This window comes from Patagioenas fasciata, chromosome 23, assembly GCF_037038585.1.
Source record: "Patagioenas fasciata isolate bPatFas1 chromosome 23, bPatFas1.hap1, whole genome shotgun sequence".
NCBI classification, from domain to species: domain Eukaryota; kingdom Metazoa; phylum Chordata; class Aves; order Columbiformes; family Columbidae; genus Patagioenas; species Patagioenas fasciata.
Window position 1 is genome coordinate 5,424,290 of NC_092542.1, and position 19,443 is coordinate 5,443,732.

A 19,443-nucleotide genomic window follows, 5' to 3' on the forward strand; every position below is an offset into this window, starting at 1 on the left:
GTTGATGTGGGGACTGATGCTCTTGTGAGAAAAGGAACTCTCCTGCCACATCTTCCAGCATCTTCATCCTCCAGCATCATCTTCTTCCTCCCCCAGGGTGAGGAAGAGAAGAAGAGCTCCCTAAGTCCTTGCTGTTGGTCCTGAGCTGCTCTAGACTTGGCTTTTCCATGGGATGGAGCCAGTGTCCCCCTTCTGGGACCCTTCCCGGGGCCTTGCTGGCTCTTGGCACCGTCCCTAAGCCCTTTATCAGCCATGGCCAGTCTGGTCACCTCCAAGCTGGGCTATGTCACCGGCTGCTTTGTCGCCTCCTGCCTATAAATAAAGCATGAGAATGGGATGAAAAGGGTGAAAAATCCTGTGCCCAGAGCTGAGGGTTTAAACAACAGGTACAGCATGGAGAGGTCCACGTTGGGGATGCAAAATCCCCATGGGAGGTGGAGAAGTTGGAAGCAAAGGGGTTTTCCTGAGATCCCTGGGCTTTAAGCTGGGTCTGAGCAGGACCTAGAAGCACAGGACCGGGAGCTTTTCTGCTGCAAGCATCGCAGTGACCTCGCACAGCTCACCAACAAATTTTCTTGCATCACATTTGTGCATGCGCTGTATTTAGGGGCTGTTGGTGCGGCTTAGAGGGAGGGTTTCTTGCTGCTGGCGCCTCCTAACTAGTGACAATGTCTGCAAAATCCTTAAGCTGGGATTAAACCCAGCATCTGCGGCAATGGCAGTCACATTGTGGATCTGGTTTCTGTGGGCTGGCTGGTGGTGGGATAAGGAGATGAACCGAAACAGCTGATATAATAATAAATGAGGTTTTATTTGGCTAGATGGCAGCTTCTTGAGAGGTTGGGGCAAGGGCTTTCACCCCAGGGTTGGCACCTCTAGGGGACTTGGGGATATTTTCAATAAGGTCCATGAAAAGCAGCTGGGAAGAACCCAATTACTGTTGTTTTTTTCCTTGAAATCACTGCCCAGCCCCTTGTGGTTTTGGTTGAAAATCAGCTGAAAACCATAAACACCCCAGTCCTCCTTCTGCAACTCGAGGAGTTTTCCTTTCTCCCCGTCTTGGGCTCTTCTGTAAATAAAAATGAGCTTTATTGATTTTATTTTAGTAACGGAAAAATAATTCACCTTTGGCCTGAGCTCACAGGATGCTAAACTCCATCCAGCGTGGGTTTGGCTCTTTTTTGTCTCCTTTTTTTATAGTGTTTCTGATCTGTGTTTATGATGCCAGCGCTGACACATCCTAAACTACCGCACGGCTATAACCTCCGGAAAAACTCCCGGCGGGATGGAAATAGTGGCTGGCAAATGTTCCTTCCTCGCTGGAGCTTGTGAATCAAAAAGCATCAAGGGTTTAAGCAAAGGCTTGTGCCGGGGAGGGAGAACTTATGCTGGAGTCGATGCATATTTTATCACCGTGCTTATTCACTCGCAGCCCTTCTCCCTTCGAACGCCGTGTGGGTTTTAATTAAATAGTCATTGGCAAGGCTGTTATTCTAGCTTGGAAGGCCTCCAAATGGCCGTGTTTTTCCCCCAAAATGATCACAAGGGGATGTGTTCCCATCCCCCTCGTCCTCGCCAAAGTTCATCTTCCGCAAATACCGCTAATTACGTTCGTCTGGCCGGCTGCCGGCTCTCCGATAGCATCTTTCATTAGCGCTGACCCCTAGGTGCTCACAAGGAGCTGGCTGACGTTCCCGGAGCGGTGCCTGGTGGTGGTTGTCACCAAGAAATGTTCCTTTGGTCCTATGCAAGTGGGTCTGGGTCTTGCAAGCAATGGGGTTGTGTTGTTGTTCATTAGAGTCTGCTTGCAAATGAGGTTATGAAGCTTGGGTGCCGCTCCCTGTCTACGCAACTGGGTTGGTCCTGATTGCAAAGCAAAGCTGAGGTGGGTGCCTCCAGGATTTGTTCTACCAAGGGGTTGCTGGTGGTTGCGTGTGGGTGGTTGGCTTGGAAAATAAAGACATGGACCTGTTAGAGAGCGGCCAGAGGAGGCACAGAAAGGATCCGAGGCTGGAACAGCTCTGCTGGGAGGACAGGCTGAGAGAGCTGGGGTGTTCAGCTGGAGAAGAGAAGCTCTGGGGATACCTTAGTGTGGCCTTTCTGGACTTAAAAGGGGCTGATAAGAAAGATGGGGACAGACTTTACAGAAGGTCCTGTTGCAATAGGACAAGCGGTGATGGTTTTAAACTAAAGGAGGGAGACTCAGGCTGGACATGAGGAAGAAATTGTTGCCCTGAGGGTGGTGAGAGCCTGGCTCGGGTTGGCCAGAGAGGTGGTGGATGAACCATCCCTGGAGACATCCCAGGCCAGGCTGGACGGGGCTCTGAGCAACCTGAGCTGGTGAAGATGTCCCTGCTCATGGCAGGGGTGGCACTGGGGGACCTGGGAATGTCCCTTCAACCCAAACTATTCCATGATTGGGTGCAGAGAGCTGAAGAAATGAGTGGGAGAGGGCAGGAGCTCTCTCCTTGCCTTTAAACATCTCATGGAGGCTCTTCCGATGGCAACACAGCCCATAGCAGCCTAGATGGTACTATAGGCAACTCCCCATAGGGTTTAGGAGAAACCACAGCTGGAAGTCGAGCTGTTCCACCCCCTGAACTGCTGCAGTGGGTCTTGCCCTTCCCCTGGCTTTAAATTCCCACTCGGCAGCTCAACCACTGACACGACTTTGCTCCCGTTTGTCAGGAACAAGATACTTAATTTGTCAGTTCGCTACGCTTAATATTTCTTTCATGTATCGTGTCGGTTTTAAATGCAAAACATGTCTTGGATAAGCTTACTTTTTTTGCCTTTTTTTTCCCATCCTGCTGTAGCCGCCACATTGAAGGTAGCTGTGTTTAACTAATAAAAAGGATTTTTAAAATGCTGGTTTTGCACTTCTTTAATTGACTTCCAATTTCCATTCGCATGCAGCTCAGTACATTGCGAAGGAAAAACCAGCACCCAGCAAATAAGAAATGCGTCACTCGCCCTTTTTTTACCATAATCAAAAATGTAAAAATTAAGAATCTGAATCAATGTACATTAAACTATGTAATTGCCTAAATAAACGTGTCGGGGGTAGATAATGGGTCTTCCTGATTAGGAAAAAAAAATACAGAGTTTAATGCAAAGGTTAGATTTGGTTGCAAAGCAGCGCGGTTTAGAGGTTTGCACCCTTCTTATGGGGGGATGGACCAGACAGGGGGCTCAGGGGGCAGCGATGGGTCCAGGCGCTGGTGATGCAGGAGCTGGAGAGCATCCTTGGTGGTACCACTGAGGGAATTCTAGGGACGGAAAAATTGCTAGCGGATGGTGGAAATTGGTTTTCCCAGCTCTCACGAGCCTGATGGTGGTTGTATTTTCTCTTCCAGCACCCAGTCCTGGTGGTCCCTGAACCAGCGCAGGTCTTGCAGGAAGGGAAGGGGCTTCCAAGAGCAGGACCTTCCAGGTAACCCCCTGAGTTTGTTGATATTTATCATTATTTAAAGTCGCTTGGGGTGGTTTGTAGGTCCATAAGGCACAGAATGGAGTTTTATTAGGATGCACTGCGCCTCCCAACCCATTTCCCTGTAAATTATGGCAGCTTTGCCGATCCGATCAGCAAATGCCACAAGCTCCACTGGAACTGCTCAATGGTTCTACGGTTATCCCAAGAGCTCCAAACCCGTGGTTTGGTGCTGCCCATCAGCAGAAACACAGAGGTGGGTGTCTGGCAATGCTGACAATCGGTGGTTGGGATCTGGTGATGGGAATAAGTGGCTGGGATCTGGTGGTGACGGCAGGAGTTGGCTGTTGCCACCATGCCTGCCAGCCCTCCCAAAACTCCTCCCATGTGATGGTATTTGGAAGCAAAAGAGAAATCATCCAGGTCTGAGTATCAGTTTGCATTTGTCCTTTCCTCTTTGTTTTTCTTTCACTGCAGCCAAAAGTCATTTTGCCGTCAACCACGGGATCACCACATGCTTTTTGCTTCAAACCTGCTTGTCCTTCCCTGCAGAACAAGCCGTGCTCCGGCACGGGATGTCCCCGGTGCTTTTAATCTCCAAAATTGCCTCCCCAGGCGAATTGCTGTTAATATTGGAGAGTGCAGGAGCGGCGGGGAGAGCTGCCCACCCGCCGTCCTTGTTATTCATCGCTCGCCGCCACGCTGGGGGAATGAGGAAAAGCTGCTGGGTTTGGAGTTTTGCAGCCTGGCAGCGAGGAGTTAAAGGTGGAATACAAAGAGGAAGCAAAGAGGCGCCGTGGGAAGGGCAGGATGGCAGGAAAGCTTTTCTGGGGAAGAAATAGAGAAATAAAACTGGTACCTGGAAGGGCTCCAGCTGCCCGGTTCACAACCGGCCGGCACGTCCTCTGCTCACCAGCAGCCAGCCGGCCATGGTGCGGATGCCGAAGGACACGAAACTGAGATGCTGGCAGGGACAAGAGGGTTTTCTGCAGGTTGTGAAAGGGGCTGAGCTGCTCCGGTGAAGCAGCCGGTACCTGAGTTTTGCTGGGGGAAAAGTGGAAATGTGTTGCAGTGTTTATGAGCCTGTCTTGTTGGGCTCGCTGCTCTGGTTATGGAGGTAGCTACATAGCAAAGAGTTAAATAATAATTATGATGATAATAAGGAGCTTTTTTTGACTGATAAGCTTTGCCAGCCCGAGCATCCCGGCAGGGTGAGATGCTGGGATGCAGGAGGTGGCAGAACCGGCACATCGTGGTCCTCCTGGGGTGGGAGGAGGTGGAAGAGGCTGGGCCAGGGCAGCTTTTAGAATCACAGAGTCACAAAAGAATTTGGGTTGGAAGGGACTTTCAAAGGTCATGAAGTCCAGGCCCCAGCTTTGCACAGGGACAGGGTGCATCACCCACCCTCCATGCAACATGCTACGGCTAACGAGCAAACCTCAGAGGCAGGGTTAATTAACAAAGCCTCCCAAGGTCTCCTTACATGGGTGGATGCCACTGATCTTCATAGGAAGCCCTTGAAGGCAGAAACCTGAGTTTCCCAGGCAGTGACTGAGAGAAGGAATAAATCCTTTTGGGAGTGATTTCAAAGAACATTAAGCTAAGCTCTCCTAAACCACCACGAGCAGCAAGATGTGTGATACCATGGGCTGCTCCAGCACCATCTCTAATCTCCAAGCCCTTCAAGCGTATCCCTGACTTTGTGCTCATGACCTGCTACCACCAAGGAGGCAGCTACAAGGGTTTTGTCTGTCTGGGAGCTGCTTTTGTCCGTCTGGGGCTGCTGGATGATGGATGACGAGCTGTTTCTCTAATGGCTAGAAGGGAAGAAAACGCAATTACCCGGAGTAAGCTTTTGGCAGGACATGGAGGCAGCAGAGTGAGGTCAGTGAAACCTGGGGAAAAGCGGCTGATGTTCACATCCAGGGCTCTGGTTTGCTTTTGGTTGCCTCCTCAGAGACACTGTTCGCGCAGTAATTAGCCATGTAAAACATGCGTCGGCCTCTTTGTTCCCATTAGGCTTGGCTAGGGCTCCAAATGATGCGCAACGGTAGCCCACGGTTAATTTTACCAAATGTTCCCTTTAATTTCATTTAAGACCAGCTGTCTATAAATCTACGGTGCCTATTTACATTCACGTGCCTATCAATATGCATAAATTATTCCGTGCTGAGGCTAAGGTGACAGATAAGACTCTGGCTCCCTCTGGCCCCCAACCTCGATCCCTGGGGTGATGTGTGCAGTCAAGCCTTGAATGCTCAACATTGGCTTGATGCCATTGGGGTTGATCTTCGGGTGATACCTCCTCAGGGATCCAACCTCCACCCCAAAATCCCCCGTTTATTGTATGTTCAGGTCAATATTAAACGCCCTGTGTGTAAAGCAGGAATTTATCAGGCAGCGTACAGCTGGGAGCCGCAGTTTGTTTGCATCTGAGCAAGCACGCCCATGTTTAAATACCTCTAAGCAAACGAGTCCACCCAGCTCCTGCTTTGCTCTTCCTTGTGTCTTCAAGTCTCCGTTTATTCTTACTATTCCAGGGCAGTTTGTCTCCTTCCTTACTTACAGGGACTAGGATGCCTGCTCAATGGTAGGTATGGGTATCATTGTCCTGGTAGTGTTGGTCCCATGCTACGTGGTTCGATGTGGGTTGGTGGCTTCTTCTACCAACTTTCACCATCATGTCACGTCTAAGCCACCACCTCTGTCGCATGAGACCCCAGCACAGATTCCTCAAACCTGCGTTTGCACCGTCCCTCCCTCCGGTAGCACCAGGGTGGCCGGGAGGAGGCTGCCGCGGGGCGATGGGAAGGGCTGCAGCTCCTTGGTCCCGAAGCGTGGTGAGATGTGGTCGGCCAACAAGCGTACATGGAAGTACCGGCCAACGCAGTGGATGAGGTTACCCACCACAGCGCACTGGAAGCCACCTGGGTCAGGCATGGCGTAGGCCGCACACTCGTACCACAGCTTGGCCTTGGCGCTGCAGCGGTAGACGCCGATGCCCGTGCTGCGGTGGACGTCAAAGCGGTAGATGAAGCCGTTGACGCTCACCATGTCAACCGTCCTGTCCTTGCCGCCGCCGGCCGGGCTGACGCTCCAGCTGTCCGAGCGGGCGGTGTAACGCAGCAGCACGTAGCGCAAGGTGCCCCCCGTCACGTAGATCTCCCCATCGCACACCGTGGCCGTGTGGGCCACGGCGAAGGTGTCGTGGGGCAAGGGTGCCGTGAAGGTCCAGTGGTCCTGGCGGGGGTCGTAGCGCTCCACCGTGTAGAGGCACTCGCCACCGATGGCGTAGAGGTGGCCGTCCAGGGCCACCAGCTTGCAGCGAGGCCGCGCTTGGTTCAGGGGACAGATCTCCCTCCAAATATCGGTCAGGGGGTCATAGCAGAAGACACGCTTGGAGGGTCTTTGCGCCCGGCCTGTGCCCTCGCATCCGGCCACCACAAACAGGTAGTTAAACATGCTGCACATGGCACAACCCCTGGAGACCACCTCTGGTGGCACATGGCAGAGGTGACACCAGCGGTCCCCTCTGTCATCGTAGTAGCACAGGCGGCTGGTGAGAAGGCCGGGCTCCTGCACGTCGACGTCTGCCACGGCCACAACCATCTTCCCCTTCATCCTCCGCCGCAGGATGAGCTCCCGCTCGCCGGCATTGAGGCGGCCGTAGATGGACGGTGTCCTCAGCACCTGCAGGTAGTTGTCGCTCATCACCTTGTAGGCGGCCTCCTGGAGGTGGCTGAGCTTCTGTGCCTTGGCTGTGCGCAGGACCTCGTAGCAGTTGCCCAGGTCCAGGTGGGTGGGTGGTAGCATTTGGAAGAGGTCAGCACTGGCCACCAGCCCTGGCCGGGGGCTTGCAGGTGGCGTGTTGGGTGGCTCCGTGCCCCCAAAACCCTCCATGGGCAGCTGGAGGTGGGGACTGTCGGCGATGTGGAGGATGCTGTCCCTGCGGCCAGGAGATGGTGGCTCAGGGGACATCTCCAAACTCCTCATAGGTGGTGGAACTATGGAGGGGGTGGTGGGATCCCACACTGACAAAACTGGGTCAGGGTCCCTGGTTGCAAAGCTCTGTAGCTCCTCATTGACCTGCTCCGAGCTGCGTCGCCGGGATGTTCCCAGAGGGATGTAGGGGACAGACCTCCTCTTCAACACCGTTTGGGAGATGGACTGGACGTAGTAGTCGTAGACTTTGCCTTTGAGACCAGGGACTGGCCGCTCGGCCCCGTCCTCCACCCGCCGCTTGCTGATGTAGTTCTCCTCCACCTGGATCTTTGCCACTGAGGAGAAAGAGTAGGAGGCATCCGCCACCACGTTGCTCACTGTCATCATTAGCCCCAGGTCCGAGGTGACACTGAGGGTCCGGGTTGTCCCCCTGCGCCCCTTGGCCTCCCGTTTAATGGCTCTGCTGGCTGAATGCTGCTCGGTGCTTTGGGCACGTCCATCAACTGCCATCGGGCCATCGGCAACCCCAGGGGACAGCCTGGTGCTTGGGGTCAGTGTGTCCTTGTCCCCGCGGCTGCTCAGGGGTTTGGCTGCATCCCCAGGGATGTAAGAGCTCAGCTCACTTCCCGGCTCAGTTCCTGGTTTGCTTCCTGGCTCGCTTGCCAGCTCACTTCCCAGCTCAATTCCTGGCTTTGTTCCTGGTTTGCTTCCAGACTTTATTCCTGACTCCCTTCCCAACTTTCTTCCTGACTCGCTTCCATGATTGCTTCCCAGCTCAATTCCTGGCTCCCTTCCTGACTTACTTCCCAGTTTGCTTCCCAAATCACTTCTCAGTGTGCTTCCCAGATTGTTTCCCAGCTTGATTCCTGGCTCATTTCCTGGACCACTTCCCAGCTCAATTCCTGGCTCTCTTCCTGACTTACTTCCCAGTTTGCTTCCCAAATCACTTCCCAGTTTGCTTCCCAGGTCGTTTCCCAGCTTGATTCCCGGCTTATTTCCTGGACCACTTCCCAGCTCAATTCCTGGCTCTCTTCCTGACTTACTTCCCAGTTTGCTTCCCGACTCAGTTCCCAACTCATTTCCAAGATCACTTCCCAGTTCGCTCCCCATCTCAATTCCCATTCCTCTTCCTGACTGACTTCCCAACTCGCCTCCCCTTCTGTCCACCCCCTCTCCCCTCCACGCCAGCCCCGGTTCCCAAACCATCTCCTCACCCTCCTCCTCCTCACCTCTCCGCTCCCCCTGGGGATCCAAACTCTGCATCCCAGCGCTGCTCCCGTCCCCATCCCCACCTCCCCTCCTCACCCCCTCCCCAAACCTCCTCCTCCGCAGCCCCGCCGCCCCGTCCCCATCCCCATCCCAAGCTCCGTTCTCCCTTTTCTCTCCTCCCGCGTCGCCCAGCGGGATTTTCCCCCCGGCGAGCGAGCGGGATTTATAAAACCTGAAGGCCCATGTCAGGAGGAGCAGAGCGGCGGCGGAGAGGACCAGCTTGCCGGCCAGCTGCATGTCGCATTGCCAGGGCGGCGTTACCCGCTGGGGCATTTTTCCATCCCTTGGAACGCGGAGAAGCTGATTAATGATTGTTGAGCCGGCCCGGAGCGTGGATGTGAAGGTTTGGGGCAAGGTGACTTTGAGAAGGTGAAGTTGGCAGGAGCTTTCCGGATGAGTTTTGCATGTTTGGGGATGGGTTGGGCTCCGGGGAAAAGGTCCAGCCCAGCGCTGGCGGCACAGAGCCGGCTTTATTAAAGAGCCTGGGAAACAGAGAGGCTCAAAGAACAGCGAAAAGCAGCACAAAGGGAGGAAAAGTATCCGCTGAGCAGCCCGATGGTGCTGCCTCCGTTTTTTTTTTGCTATTAAAAAGGGATCGTGCACTGGAAAGAGAAAATGAAGTTTTGTTGGTTGGTTGTGTGTTTTCTGGGAAAGGTCCCTTTTCCTGGGTGCAGGGATGGAGAAACAAACCTTCGGTCCGACACTGAGCAGCTGCTCGGCGGCAGAGGCGGGTGACTAATTCGGCGGCCTTCGTTAGTGGCACGCTCGTTAACGAGGGGTGACAGGGAATAGCCCGAAAGCTCCTCGGGGTCTCTCTGAGGCCAGCGTGGAAGTGGCAGGGGAATAAAGAGCTGGTGGAAGAGGTGCTGGGGGCGTTGGGAGGGGGAAAACGTGGCAGCGAAGAGGAAATGAAGGCAGAATGGAACTGCAGCTGGTGGCTGATGTGCTCAGACCCGCATCCCTGTGCGTGGGGAGAGGGATGAGCTAAGGGAAGTGAACAAATGTGTCACGACTGGGAACAAATTTGGGGTGGGAGAGGCGCGAGTTATGGTTTCAAAGGGATTTGCTGCTGCGCATGGGATGTCTGCAGGGACTGGAGTCGCTGTGGGGAAACTGAGGCACAGAGGATGCCAGACAGTGTCGCGCTTGCTTCTTCGTCCCCCTGGAGAGATGTTGGGGATGCGTCTCTGATCTGAATTTCAAAGATTTAGGGGAATTGTCATCCCCGTTGTCCCTGAGGCAGCTGGGTCCCCACGCCTGGACCGCAGCGGGGGGCAAGGAGGGGGCCTGGGGAATGGCGTCCCTCATCCCCTCATCCCCCATCCCTCATCCCCCATCCCTCATCCCCCATCCCTCTGCAACCACCGCTCAGCGAGCTCAATTCAAAGGGAGAAAATTAATTTCCTTTTCCCCCGAGGGGAACATCTCGCATACTGAGAGATGCACAAAGAATCGAGGCCCTAAACCAGCGAAGAAACATCCTGATCGTGGGTGGGGGTGGGTGGCTGCTCCTGTCTGTGTACAGGGACTCGCTTGGTCCTGATCTGGTGGGATTTGCAGGAGAAACGAGCCCAGGGGATGCTGAATCAGCTCCTTGCATGAGGTGTGGGTGCGATGGGTGCTGCCGGTGTGGGGCAGGGTGGTGGGATGAGGTCTCGAGTGGGTGGTGGGTGCTTGTGAACTTGTACCCAGTGTCCAGAGCCACCCAAACCACCTCAGGTACCACCTTTGGTGATGGGGAGCAGCATCTGAACCTCCTTGGGACACATTCCCCACCATCACAGCAGCTGCAGCACCCAAATGTCCTCCTGCCAATGTCGAGATGCTGAATTTCACCGTGGCGGTGCCAAAGGGCACGGGGCTGGTGGTTTATTTACTGCTACATTTGCCAGGGATGCTCGTTAGGTGGAGAACCATGTGCTAAATAGTGTGTGATATTTATGTATATATATAGAGAGAGGATGGAAAAGCAGCAGAGGGGTGAATTTCCTGTGCTGGCCTGGCAGCTGGGGACCCCCATATATATCCCTACTGTGAACAGGGAGACCTCACCAGTAGTTTTTTGGGGGGGTTACAGTATTTGAGAAGATGTCGCCTTGTACGGTGATACAGGGAACCGGGATATTTAGATTAAGAGCCGATGGACGCATCCCACTCTGCTGTATCTCGAGCTTGAGCCCCAAATCAAAGCAACACCAGCCAACCCCCCCCCAGCTGCTCCTCTCCATCCTAATTGACATGGGCACCCAAAATTCCATCACTGGTGGGCTTGACCCAGCCAAAGCCTTGGGCAAGGCGTACCCCTCCTGCCTGCAAACCCACAGGGACCCAAAGCTGAGGCTGGAATTGGGGTAACGCATTGAGGCTGGAATTGGGGTAACACATCGAGGTCGGGAATGAGTTTCGGGGCTTGGATAACTGGCAAAGGGTCTGTGACCCCTGGGTTTCTCCATCTCTCGCTGCCGCTGTTTTTAATCTGCGGGTAGATCTGCCAAGATCCTCGTGTTCAGAAGCGGGTGAGGATGAATTATGCATGTGCTTGGCGGCATGTGAACCCGGTCACGGATCCGTAAGGAGGTGGGGGAGGCACCGGGTGACGCTCCCGGTCACTCCCGCTGACATTCCTGGCCCTGCAAGCTGGAGCCTCCCTGCTTTGGTTCCCCCACCCCAATATCCCAAAGGATGCGCTGTATCCTGGGGTGGCTGCCAGAACCCCGGCTCTGTGCGTGTGCCAGGATGAGCGCGGTTGTCCCCGTCATCTGTGGGTTTTTATGGACCTTGGGAGGGCAAATATGAAGCAGAGGGGCAGGTGAGGAGGTTTTTGGCCTTGGGGGCTGTTGTTTTCACAGATGGGTGGGGGGACCAGAGCCCGACGCTGAGCCTGAGCTGCGGGGTTAATGAAGGAGGATCCCTGGGGGGGTGTGTGAGATTCCTGATTGTCCAGCAGGACCTTTGGGGCAAAATGTCCATTTTTGAGGGATTGTGCTGTCTGCTGGAGGAGGTGAGGGGCTGTGTGTCCAGACAGCTGCGCATCCGACCGGACGCAGGGACACTTGGACAGACAGAGGGACCCTTGTACGTACCACTGGACAGACGAACACTTGTGCATGCAGACAGATGGACAGATGCCCACTCAGCCGGACACTCACCTCGTACTCCCTGCAGCGCAAACTGCCCAAAAATGGACATCTTGCTGCAAAGGTCCTGCTGGAAAATCAGCGATTTCACACCCCCACCACACTCCAGTGCAACGAGTGGGTGACAGACACACAGACGGGGACACAGCCAGACGGACACATTGCGGGGGGTTTGAAGGGCCCGATCCTGCCCACGAGTGGGGGCGGGGCAGGGGTGTGGCGGGGGCAGGGTGGGGGTGTGAAATTGCTGATTTTCAAACGATGCGTTCAGGATAAAAAGGCCATTTTTGGGAGGGTTGTGCTTTGGTGCAGGAGTTGAGTGTCCGTCTGGCGTCTGTCCAGACATACGTACAGATGTCCAGCTGGACATACAGCTCTGCATGGACAACTCGGACACTTGTACATGCAGCTGGACAGATGGACAGACGGACAGAAACCTGCCCAGACACTCAGTCCTGCACCCTGCAGCACAAACTGCCCAAAAATGGACATTTTACTGCAAAGGTCCTGTTGGGAAATCAGCGATTTCACAGCCCTGCCCCGCCCCAGTGCAATGAGTGGGTGACAGACACACGGGTGGGGGCACAGACAGACACATGGACAGGCTGGGGGGGACTGAGGGGCCCGATCCTGCGCATGAGTGGGGGTGGGGCAGGGGTGTGGTGGGGGGTGGGGCGGGGGTGTGAAATCGCTGATTTTTGAGCAGCGACTTTGAGGGAAAAAATGTCCATTTTGGGGGGGTTTGTGCTGGGGAAATGGAGGAGGTGCCGTGTGTGTCCAGACAGATGGACAGTTGTGCATCCACCCGGACTGACGGACACTTGTCCGTACCACTGGACAGACGGACACTTGTACGTGCAGCTGGACAGACACACACCAGCCGGACACTCACCTCCTGCACCCTGCAGCACAAATACACCAAAAAATGGACATTTTCCCCCCAAAGTTCCTGCTGGAAAATCAGCGATGATTTCACACCTCCCACCCCTGCCCCGCCCCCACTCGTGGGCAGGATCGGGCCCTTTAGTCCACCACAATGTGTCCATCTGTCTGTGTCCCCATCCGTGTATCTGTCACCCACTCATTGCACTGGGGCGGGGCAGGGGTGGGGCAGGGGTGTGGTGGGGGTGGGGCGGGGGTGTGAAATCGCTGATTTTTGAGCAGTGCATTCAAGATAAAAAGGCCATTTTTGGGAGGTTTGTGCTGCAGGTGGAGGAGGTGAGTGTCTGGCTGGGCAGGTGTCCATCTGTCCAATTGCACATACAAGTGTTGGAGTTGTCTGTGCAGAGCTGTACATCCAGCCGGACAGACGGACCCTTGTACGTGCAGCTGGACAGACGGACCCTTGTACGTGCAGCTGGACAGACGGACCCTTGTACGTGCAGCTGGACAGACGCCAGCCAGACACTCACCTCCTGCACCCTGCAGCACAAAAGCACCAAAATGGCCTTTTTGCCTTTGATGTTCCAGCTCAAAAATCAGCGACTTCACACCCCTGCCCCGCCCCCGCCCCACCCCTGCAACACCCCTGCCCCGCCCCCATTCATCTGCAGGATCGGGCCCTTCAACCCCCCGCAGTGTGTCCGTCTGTCTGTGTCCCCATCCGTGTGTCTGTCACCCACTCATTGCACTGGGGCGGGGCAGGGGTGTGGCAGGGGTGTGGTGGGGGTGGGGTGGGGGTGTGAAATCACTGATTTTTTTGAGTGGGACCTTTGCACCAAAATGTCCATTTTTGGGCAGTTTGTGCTATAGGGTGCAGGAGGTGAGTGTCCATCTGGGCAGGTGTCTGTCCGTCTGTCTGCACGTACAAGTGTCCGTCTGTCCAGTGGTACGTACAACTGACCTCTGTCTGTCCAAGTGTCCATGTGTCCGGTCGGACGCACAACTCTGTCTTGCCATGCACGACTGTCACCTCCCGCACCCTACAGCACAACCCCTTAAAAACCCACATATTTACCCCAAAGTTCCCACTCAAAAAATCAGCGATTTCACACCCCTGCCCCACCCCCACTCGTGGGCAAGATCAGTCCCTTTAGTCCCCACAATGCGTCCATCTGTCTGTGTTCCCATCCGTGTGTCTGTCACCCACTCATTGCACTGTGGGTGGGACGGGGGGGGTGAAATCGCTGATTTTCAAGTGGAACCTTTAGGGCACAACATCCATTCCTGGCTGCTCTGTGCTGGTGGATGTATAGACGTACATTTACCCATGCATCGCGCTAAGGAGGACGCGTGGGGGTTGCAGCCGTGTCGTCTCCGAGCAGCGGGTGACGTCTCGGCGCTTGTGACTCTAATTGAATGTAATTGCCTCCTCCGAATTTCACTCAAACCTTTCCAAAGTCCCCCGAAATGAGGGAACACGGCTGACGCCGCTCCTTGGGGTTTTCAGCCCGCCTCGCTCCCTAAGAAGCGCGATTAATTTTTTAGGAGCTAATCATATCTCTTAGGCGGGATGTCAGGCACGGATCTGTCATCGCTCATCAATAATGGAACAACCCCAGCAGCTCCTGCCCCTCCAGCCTCCTGCATTATTCACCGGCAGGTCCTCAACCAACCGTGTGTGGTACAGGGGGGGACCAGAGCTTTAATTGATGTTCTAATTACCTGGGGGCAGGTGGATGGGGATGGTGAAGGATGAGGTGACAGCAGAGTCCGGCACGGGATGTTTTCTTTCACAGAATCATTGTGGTTGGAACAGACCCTCAAGGTCAATTATTTTTTCGATTGATTTTTGGATTATTGCTTCATTGTGGTGGCATCTCGCCCACGTCTTGGGCTTTTTGGGGACACTTTGGGAAAGCAGGCAGCACCTCAGCTCAAAATGAGGAGAGGTCCATGTCCCAGGTCATTTTGGTGCTGAGAAGGTCCCATCCTGCATCCTGATCCATCACCGAGCATCCCACATGCACCTGCATGGCTGGATTTGGGATGTGGGACCTCCAAGCCCACCGGTCCCCTCCCAGTTGCTGGATGGGGACATCACGTCCCTCTTGAGATCGCACCAGTTGATGCTGGCACTGGCACTGTCTCTCTAATGCTCATTTCCATGGTTCCGGGCTAGAAATCGCCACATTTGCATTTAAATGGAGGTTTAGGCATCTGTAAATCCCCATTTTCCAAGTGAGAAGGCCTAATGGTGGTTTAATCATGTTGGGATGAGGCCTCTGGAGCATCTCCAGCATCCGCGCTGTGACGGGGTCCCTCCTGCCTGCTTGGTGGCGTGGGGGTAAACTGAGTCACATGGATTTCCGTAAAGCATAAAGGTTCACCTGGAAAATCAAGTTTCCCTTCTTGCCCAGGTCAGTGCAATAGGGTGGAGCACTAAGAGTGGTCGAGGGGGGAGTTGGTCCGAAGGGATCCGGCTGCTCAGATGCCGTTTTTTCGGGATGAAAGCGGAGCTGCTGATCCTCCTCCATCCCAGAAAGCCCTCAATCCACCCCTGCACTGCTGCCAGCCCCAATTAGCGTGTATGGGAAGAAACTCCTGAGCCGCCACGTGTTTGTTCAGCTCCTCCGAGGCCGGGAAATCGCTTGCAGCGAGGTTGGCGACAGAGCATGGTAAGGACTGAATCTGCTTAATAATAATTAATCATAATAGTAATAATAATGCTTAGCACCCGTCTGGGGGCTTTGGAAAGCTGAAGCACCGCACAGCTGCTGGCTAATCCTTCAGGATTAAGAGTTCCCAGAGGAAAAGGCAGGAGAACACCCCATTCCTCAGGCTGCTCCCCCTGGGGATCCTGGATGCTCTTGGTGAACCCCGGGGAGGGGACACAGCCCCAAAAAACCATCGGCATCCCCAGCAGTGGGCGGGATTTGGGCAAAACCCCCTGGTTTTTGTGCAAAGAGCCGTCGTGCAGCAGGATTAACACCGTCCTGGGATGCGCCGGGTAGCGCCAGGATCTGGGCGCGTTATCTGTTTCCATGGTAACGCTCAGCTAAGAGGGATGGGGAGGGTGGCATGGACCAAGCGTGGGTCCGGTGCCTTGTGCCATGGGACACATGCTGCCCGCTCATGTGTGAGCGGTGACATTTTGGGTGGGAGCCGCCTGTCACTAGAGATTGACCGTCCAGGCCGGGACGAGCGGCGCGTGCGGCTCCGGCTGCCAGAAAAGCCAATTTGCCCCAACCAAAGTCCCGGGCTGTAAGGTCAGTGATCCGCAGATTTTGGGCTCCCAGCACCACCGTGTGAGACTCGTCCCCAGTGTCCCTTGTGCTGGTGACACATGCAGTCCCTACCCCAAGAAACTGAGACCTGGAGCAGCTCGGTGCAGTGGGAATGGTGTAAATGGATTCTTTTTCCTGGGGAAATCCGCCCCTTGCATAATAGACACTCCCCTCCAAGACCTTGCAAAGCCCCTGGGCACCCCAAAATGATTCTGGGTACCCCAGCACAAGGTAAAACACTAAGCACAGACTTCTACACGGGGAGGTTTTCTTCCTTTTTCCTTTTAATTAAATTGTCTGAGGAAGCCGAGACACAGACAGAAAAAGATATAGACTGTAAATAGTATAGAAAAAAAAGATAGAGCGAGAGAACCAATTGATGGAAATGTAAATGCCAGGTGGAGCCGTACGGAGGAAGAGGAGGAGGAGGAAGAGGCAGGCGAAGCTTCACGTCAGCTCCAGGATCACTGTTAGGGTGAGCACCAAAACTAGTCTGAAGCCGCAGCGGCCGGTAAGTGAACCTGGGCAGGAGAAGAAAACGGATGAGGAGTTTCAGGAGCCTCGTCTCACTGCTTGGCTTCAAGCAGGATGTGGTCAGCACCTTTTCTTTGGGGGGATTACCCTGCTAAACTTGCTCTGGGGCTTGTGCAGGTGGACAGCAGGTCAGGGATGCTGTGGGGAGCAGCTACAGGGACCCTTGGGGTGCAAGGACATCCCTGCTGCAAGGGCGAGGGCTTGGGGCGATGTGAGGAGAGACCATTGAAGCATTTTGGTTGGAAGAGACCCTTAAGATCATCCAGTCCAACCGTTCCCCAGCCCTGGCACTGCCCCATGTCCTGAGAACCTCATGTCCGTCTGTCCAGCCCTCCAGGGATGGTGACTCCAGCACTGCCCTGGGCAGCCTGTTCCAATGCCCCACAGCCCTTTGGGGAAGAAATTGTTCCCAGATCCAACCTCAACCTCCCCTGGTGCAACTTGAGGCCGTTTCCTCTGCTCCTGGCGCTTGTTCCTGGGGAGCAGAGCCCGACCCCCCTGGCTCCAAGCTCCTTTCAGGCAGTTCAGAGATCAGAAGATCTCCGCTCAGCTCCTGTTCTCCAGCTGAACCCCCAGGTCTCTCTGAAGTGCTCCCGCATGGTCCTCCCCTCCCTGGGGGATTTCAGGTTGAAATCCCAGCGCTACCACCACTCACCGTTGGAGTCCTCTGTTCCTCTGGGAATATTTGGGTTTTCTAATGGGAAAGAAACACCAGACAGTTTATTGGGGGTGGAAGAGATGAGCGAGGATTTGCGGAGGGATGGGGTGACCACCGTGGCGCGGTCGTACCGAAAACGATGAGGCGGGTGTGGGTGTCGGTGGAGCCCAGCGGGTTCTGGGCCGTGCAGCGGTACATGGAGCCGTTGAGCTCGGCCGGCACCCGCTCCAGCACCAGCTCTTTGCCGTCGTGCTCGGCGCTGCCGTCAAGGAGCCGGCTCCCCACACGCGTCCAGGTGAAGAGGGGCTCGGGGAAGACTTCGTTCTGCGGGGAGAGGGGTGTGTGGGGTGAGAAAACCCTGGAAACCCCCAAAATCGAAGAATCATAGAATCAGAGACTACTTCTTGCGAAGAGATTTTAGACCTGTACAGTATAGCCATGAACCATATGTTGACCTAAAGAGAATGGGAAGAGCAACAGTAACTCCAAAGTGTCAGAAAATATTTAACATTCAAACTTGTTTTTACATGGACCAAAAAGCCACATCCAAACACAAAGCCTCTTGTCGTCAGCAACTGTGAGCACTTTAGAATGAATCAGTACAGTTCATGCTGAAGCAACACGGTTGGTCAAGAAACCAGTTTCTGGCATATTTGAAGTTACTTTTGCTTTCTCTGAGAGACTGCAAATAATAAAATGTAGACATTAACACCTTGTGAATACATTTAACCTTCCATTTAGCTCTAGTTTTATTCAGCATGACTGCAGGTAAGGGTAGGAGCAAACAATCATTGAAGCTTAAACATTTTTAAAAGAAGTACCAAGGCCTCATATTTGTTCTGAAACTGTTCTGTTTTCACAAAATACTGTTTAATTTAATTGTCTTGATTTTTTAAGGGTCAAAAGACCCTTAGGATCATTGAGTCCAGCCATAAGCTAAATCTAGCACCACACCACGTCCCTAAGAGCCTCATCTAAACGTGCATCAGCGTAGGGACTGGGATGCAACCCAAGGCCAGCAGCCCAACCGTGAGGCTGTTTGTTGGGACGGCATCGCCCTGCAGCCATGGGGAAGGATGGAGATGCTCACCTGGAAGCCCTGCACCAAGATCCGCACGGTGTCTCCCACGCGGGCTCTCGTCGGGGTCATCGTGATCTTCGGGCCCTTGGGAGCCACTGCAAGGGAAGGGGACAAGGAGGGACATGAACCGAGCGAGGGGTTGCGGTGCGTGGCCTTGGTTGGGATTTAATAACGGTTTGATGAACTATGGTGGTGAAGGGATGGTCGGCTGGTGGCTGGGTGATTGATGGACAAACTGACAGGCGTCTGAATGACTGACAGACAAGGCAAAGATCCTGCGGGTGGATGAATGGGAAGCCTGCAAGATTGAGAGACAAGTGTAGCGGGATGCATGATGGAGAAGGACAGATTGCCTAATCGAGCCCCTCTCTGCTCAGAAAGAGGGGTCAAGAGGAGGCAGGTTGGTTTGAAGCCATAGAGATGGGCACCTCGGCAAAGCAACCCATCAAAGTCTTGGCCTCATGGGGCTGAAGAATGTGTGAAAATGCTGGATTTAGGTTATTTTTGGGTTGCTGGGAGAGAGCTTAAATGCTCAGGAGGGAGGAACAGATAACAGAAAGCCTTCTATTAGCAAGAGAACTGCTGCCCTCCTTTTTGACTGCCAGCCTCCTGCTGACCCCCTCATTGCTACCAACCTCCCACTAATTAAGGTGGTTGATGAGCAATTTGTCAAGAAATGCCAAAAAAAAGAGGCAAAAAGTGCCAAAAAAACCAAGAAGCCCTCCAAACCATCCTTACCAAGCGTCACCTCAGACTGCATGGGCATGGAGAGCGCCGGGTGCTTGACCTCGCAGCTGAAAAGCGCCTCGTTGTCGATTTGGGGGTTGAGGGTCCAGGTGAGGGTGGCCCGCGCCTCCACCGTCCCATCGCTGACGGGCGCGTGAGTGTGGCGGAAATAGTAGATGGGCTCGGCCACGTGCACCCAGCGCGGGAACTCGCGGCTCACCACCGTTTCGGGGATGATTTCGGTGACCGGACCTCGCTCGGCAGCCAAGCCCCGTGGTGGCTCCATGGTGACCGGGGATTGGCCACCTCCCACTTCTCCTTCGCCCGCCAGAGATTTGGGGACCTTGGTGTCATCCAGGTCACGGTGAAGGAGGTTACGGGGCGCCCAGTTTCCGGTGCCGGCCGGCGGCTCCGGCAGTGGGGTGGCCTCGATGGGTTCTCCGTCCCGCTTGAAGTACACCTGTGTGGGGACAAAAGGGACAGTGAGGGGACGGTCACCA

The 19,443-nt window shown here is 54.5% G+C and overlaps 2 protein-coding genes across 4 annotated transcripts in view; both read right to left on the reverse strand.

Moving 5' to 3' along the window:
• Positions 1-5,454: 5,454 nt before the first annotated feature.
• KLHDC7A (kelch domain containing 7A) lies at positions 5,455-9,165 on the reverse strand. Its single transcript, XM_071798472.1, has one exon. The coding sequence runs from the start codon at positions 8,912-8,914 to the stop codon at positions 6,164-6,166; it is 2,751 nt and encodes a 916-aa protein (XP_071654573.1). The 5' UTR covers positions 8,915-9,165; the 3' UTR covers positions 5,455-6,163.
• A 7,045-nt stretch (positions 9,166-16,210) lies between these two features.
• Positions 16,211-19,443, reverse strand: part of IGSF21 (immunoglobin superfamily member 21) — a 41,338-nt gene continuing 38,105 nt past the window's right edge. Inside the window, exons 6-11 of one of the 3 annotated variants that reach the window (XM_071798506.1) lie at positions 18,956-19,403; positions 18,227-18,312; positions 17,560-17,591; positions 17,268-17,460; positions 17,134-17,172; positions 16,211-16,465 (exon numbers count right to left, since the gene is read on the reverse strand). In XM_071798506.1, coding sequence (XP_071654607.1) covers positions 16,433-16,465; positions 17,134-17,172; positions 17,268-17,460; positions 17,560-17,591; positions 18,227-18,312; positions 18,956-19,403 — 831 coding nt within the window. In that variant the 3' untranslated portion in view covers positions 16,211-16,432. Of the gene's footprint in view, positions 16,466-17,133; positions 17,173-17,267; positions 17,495-17,559; positions 17,592-18,226; positions 18,313-18,955; positions 19,404-19,443 lie in introns of those variants that run through there. The other 2 variants (XM_065855145.2, XM_071798507.1) reach the window with 2 other exon arrangements.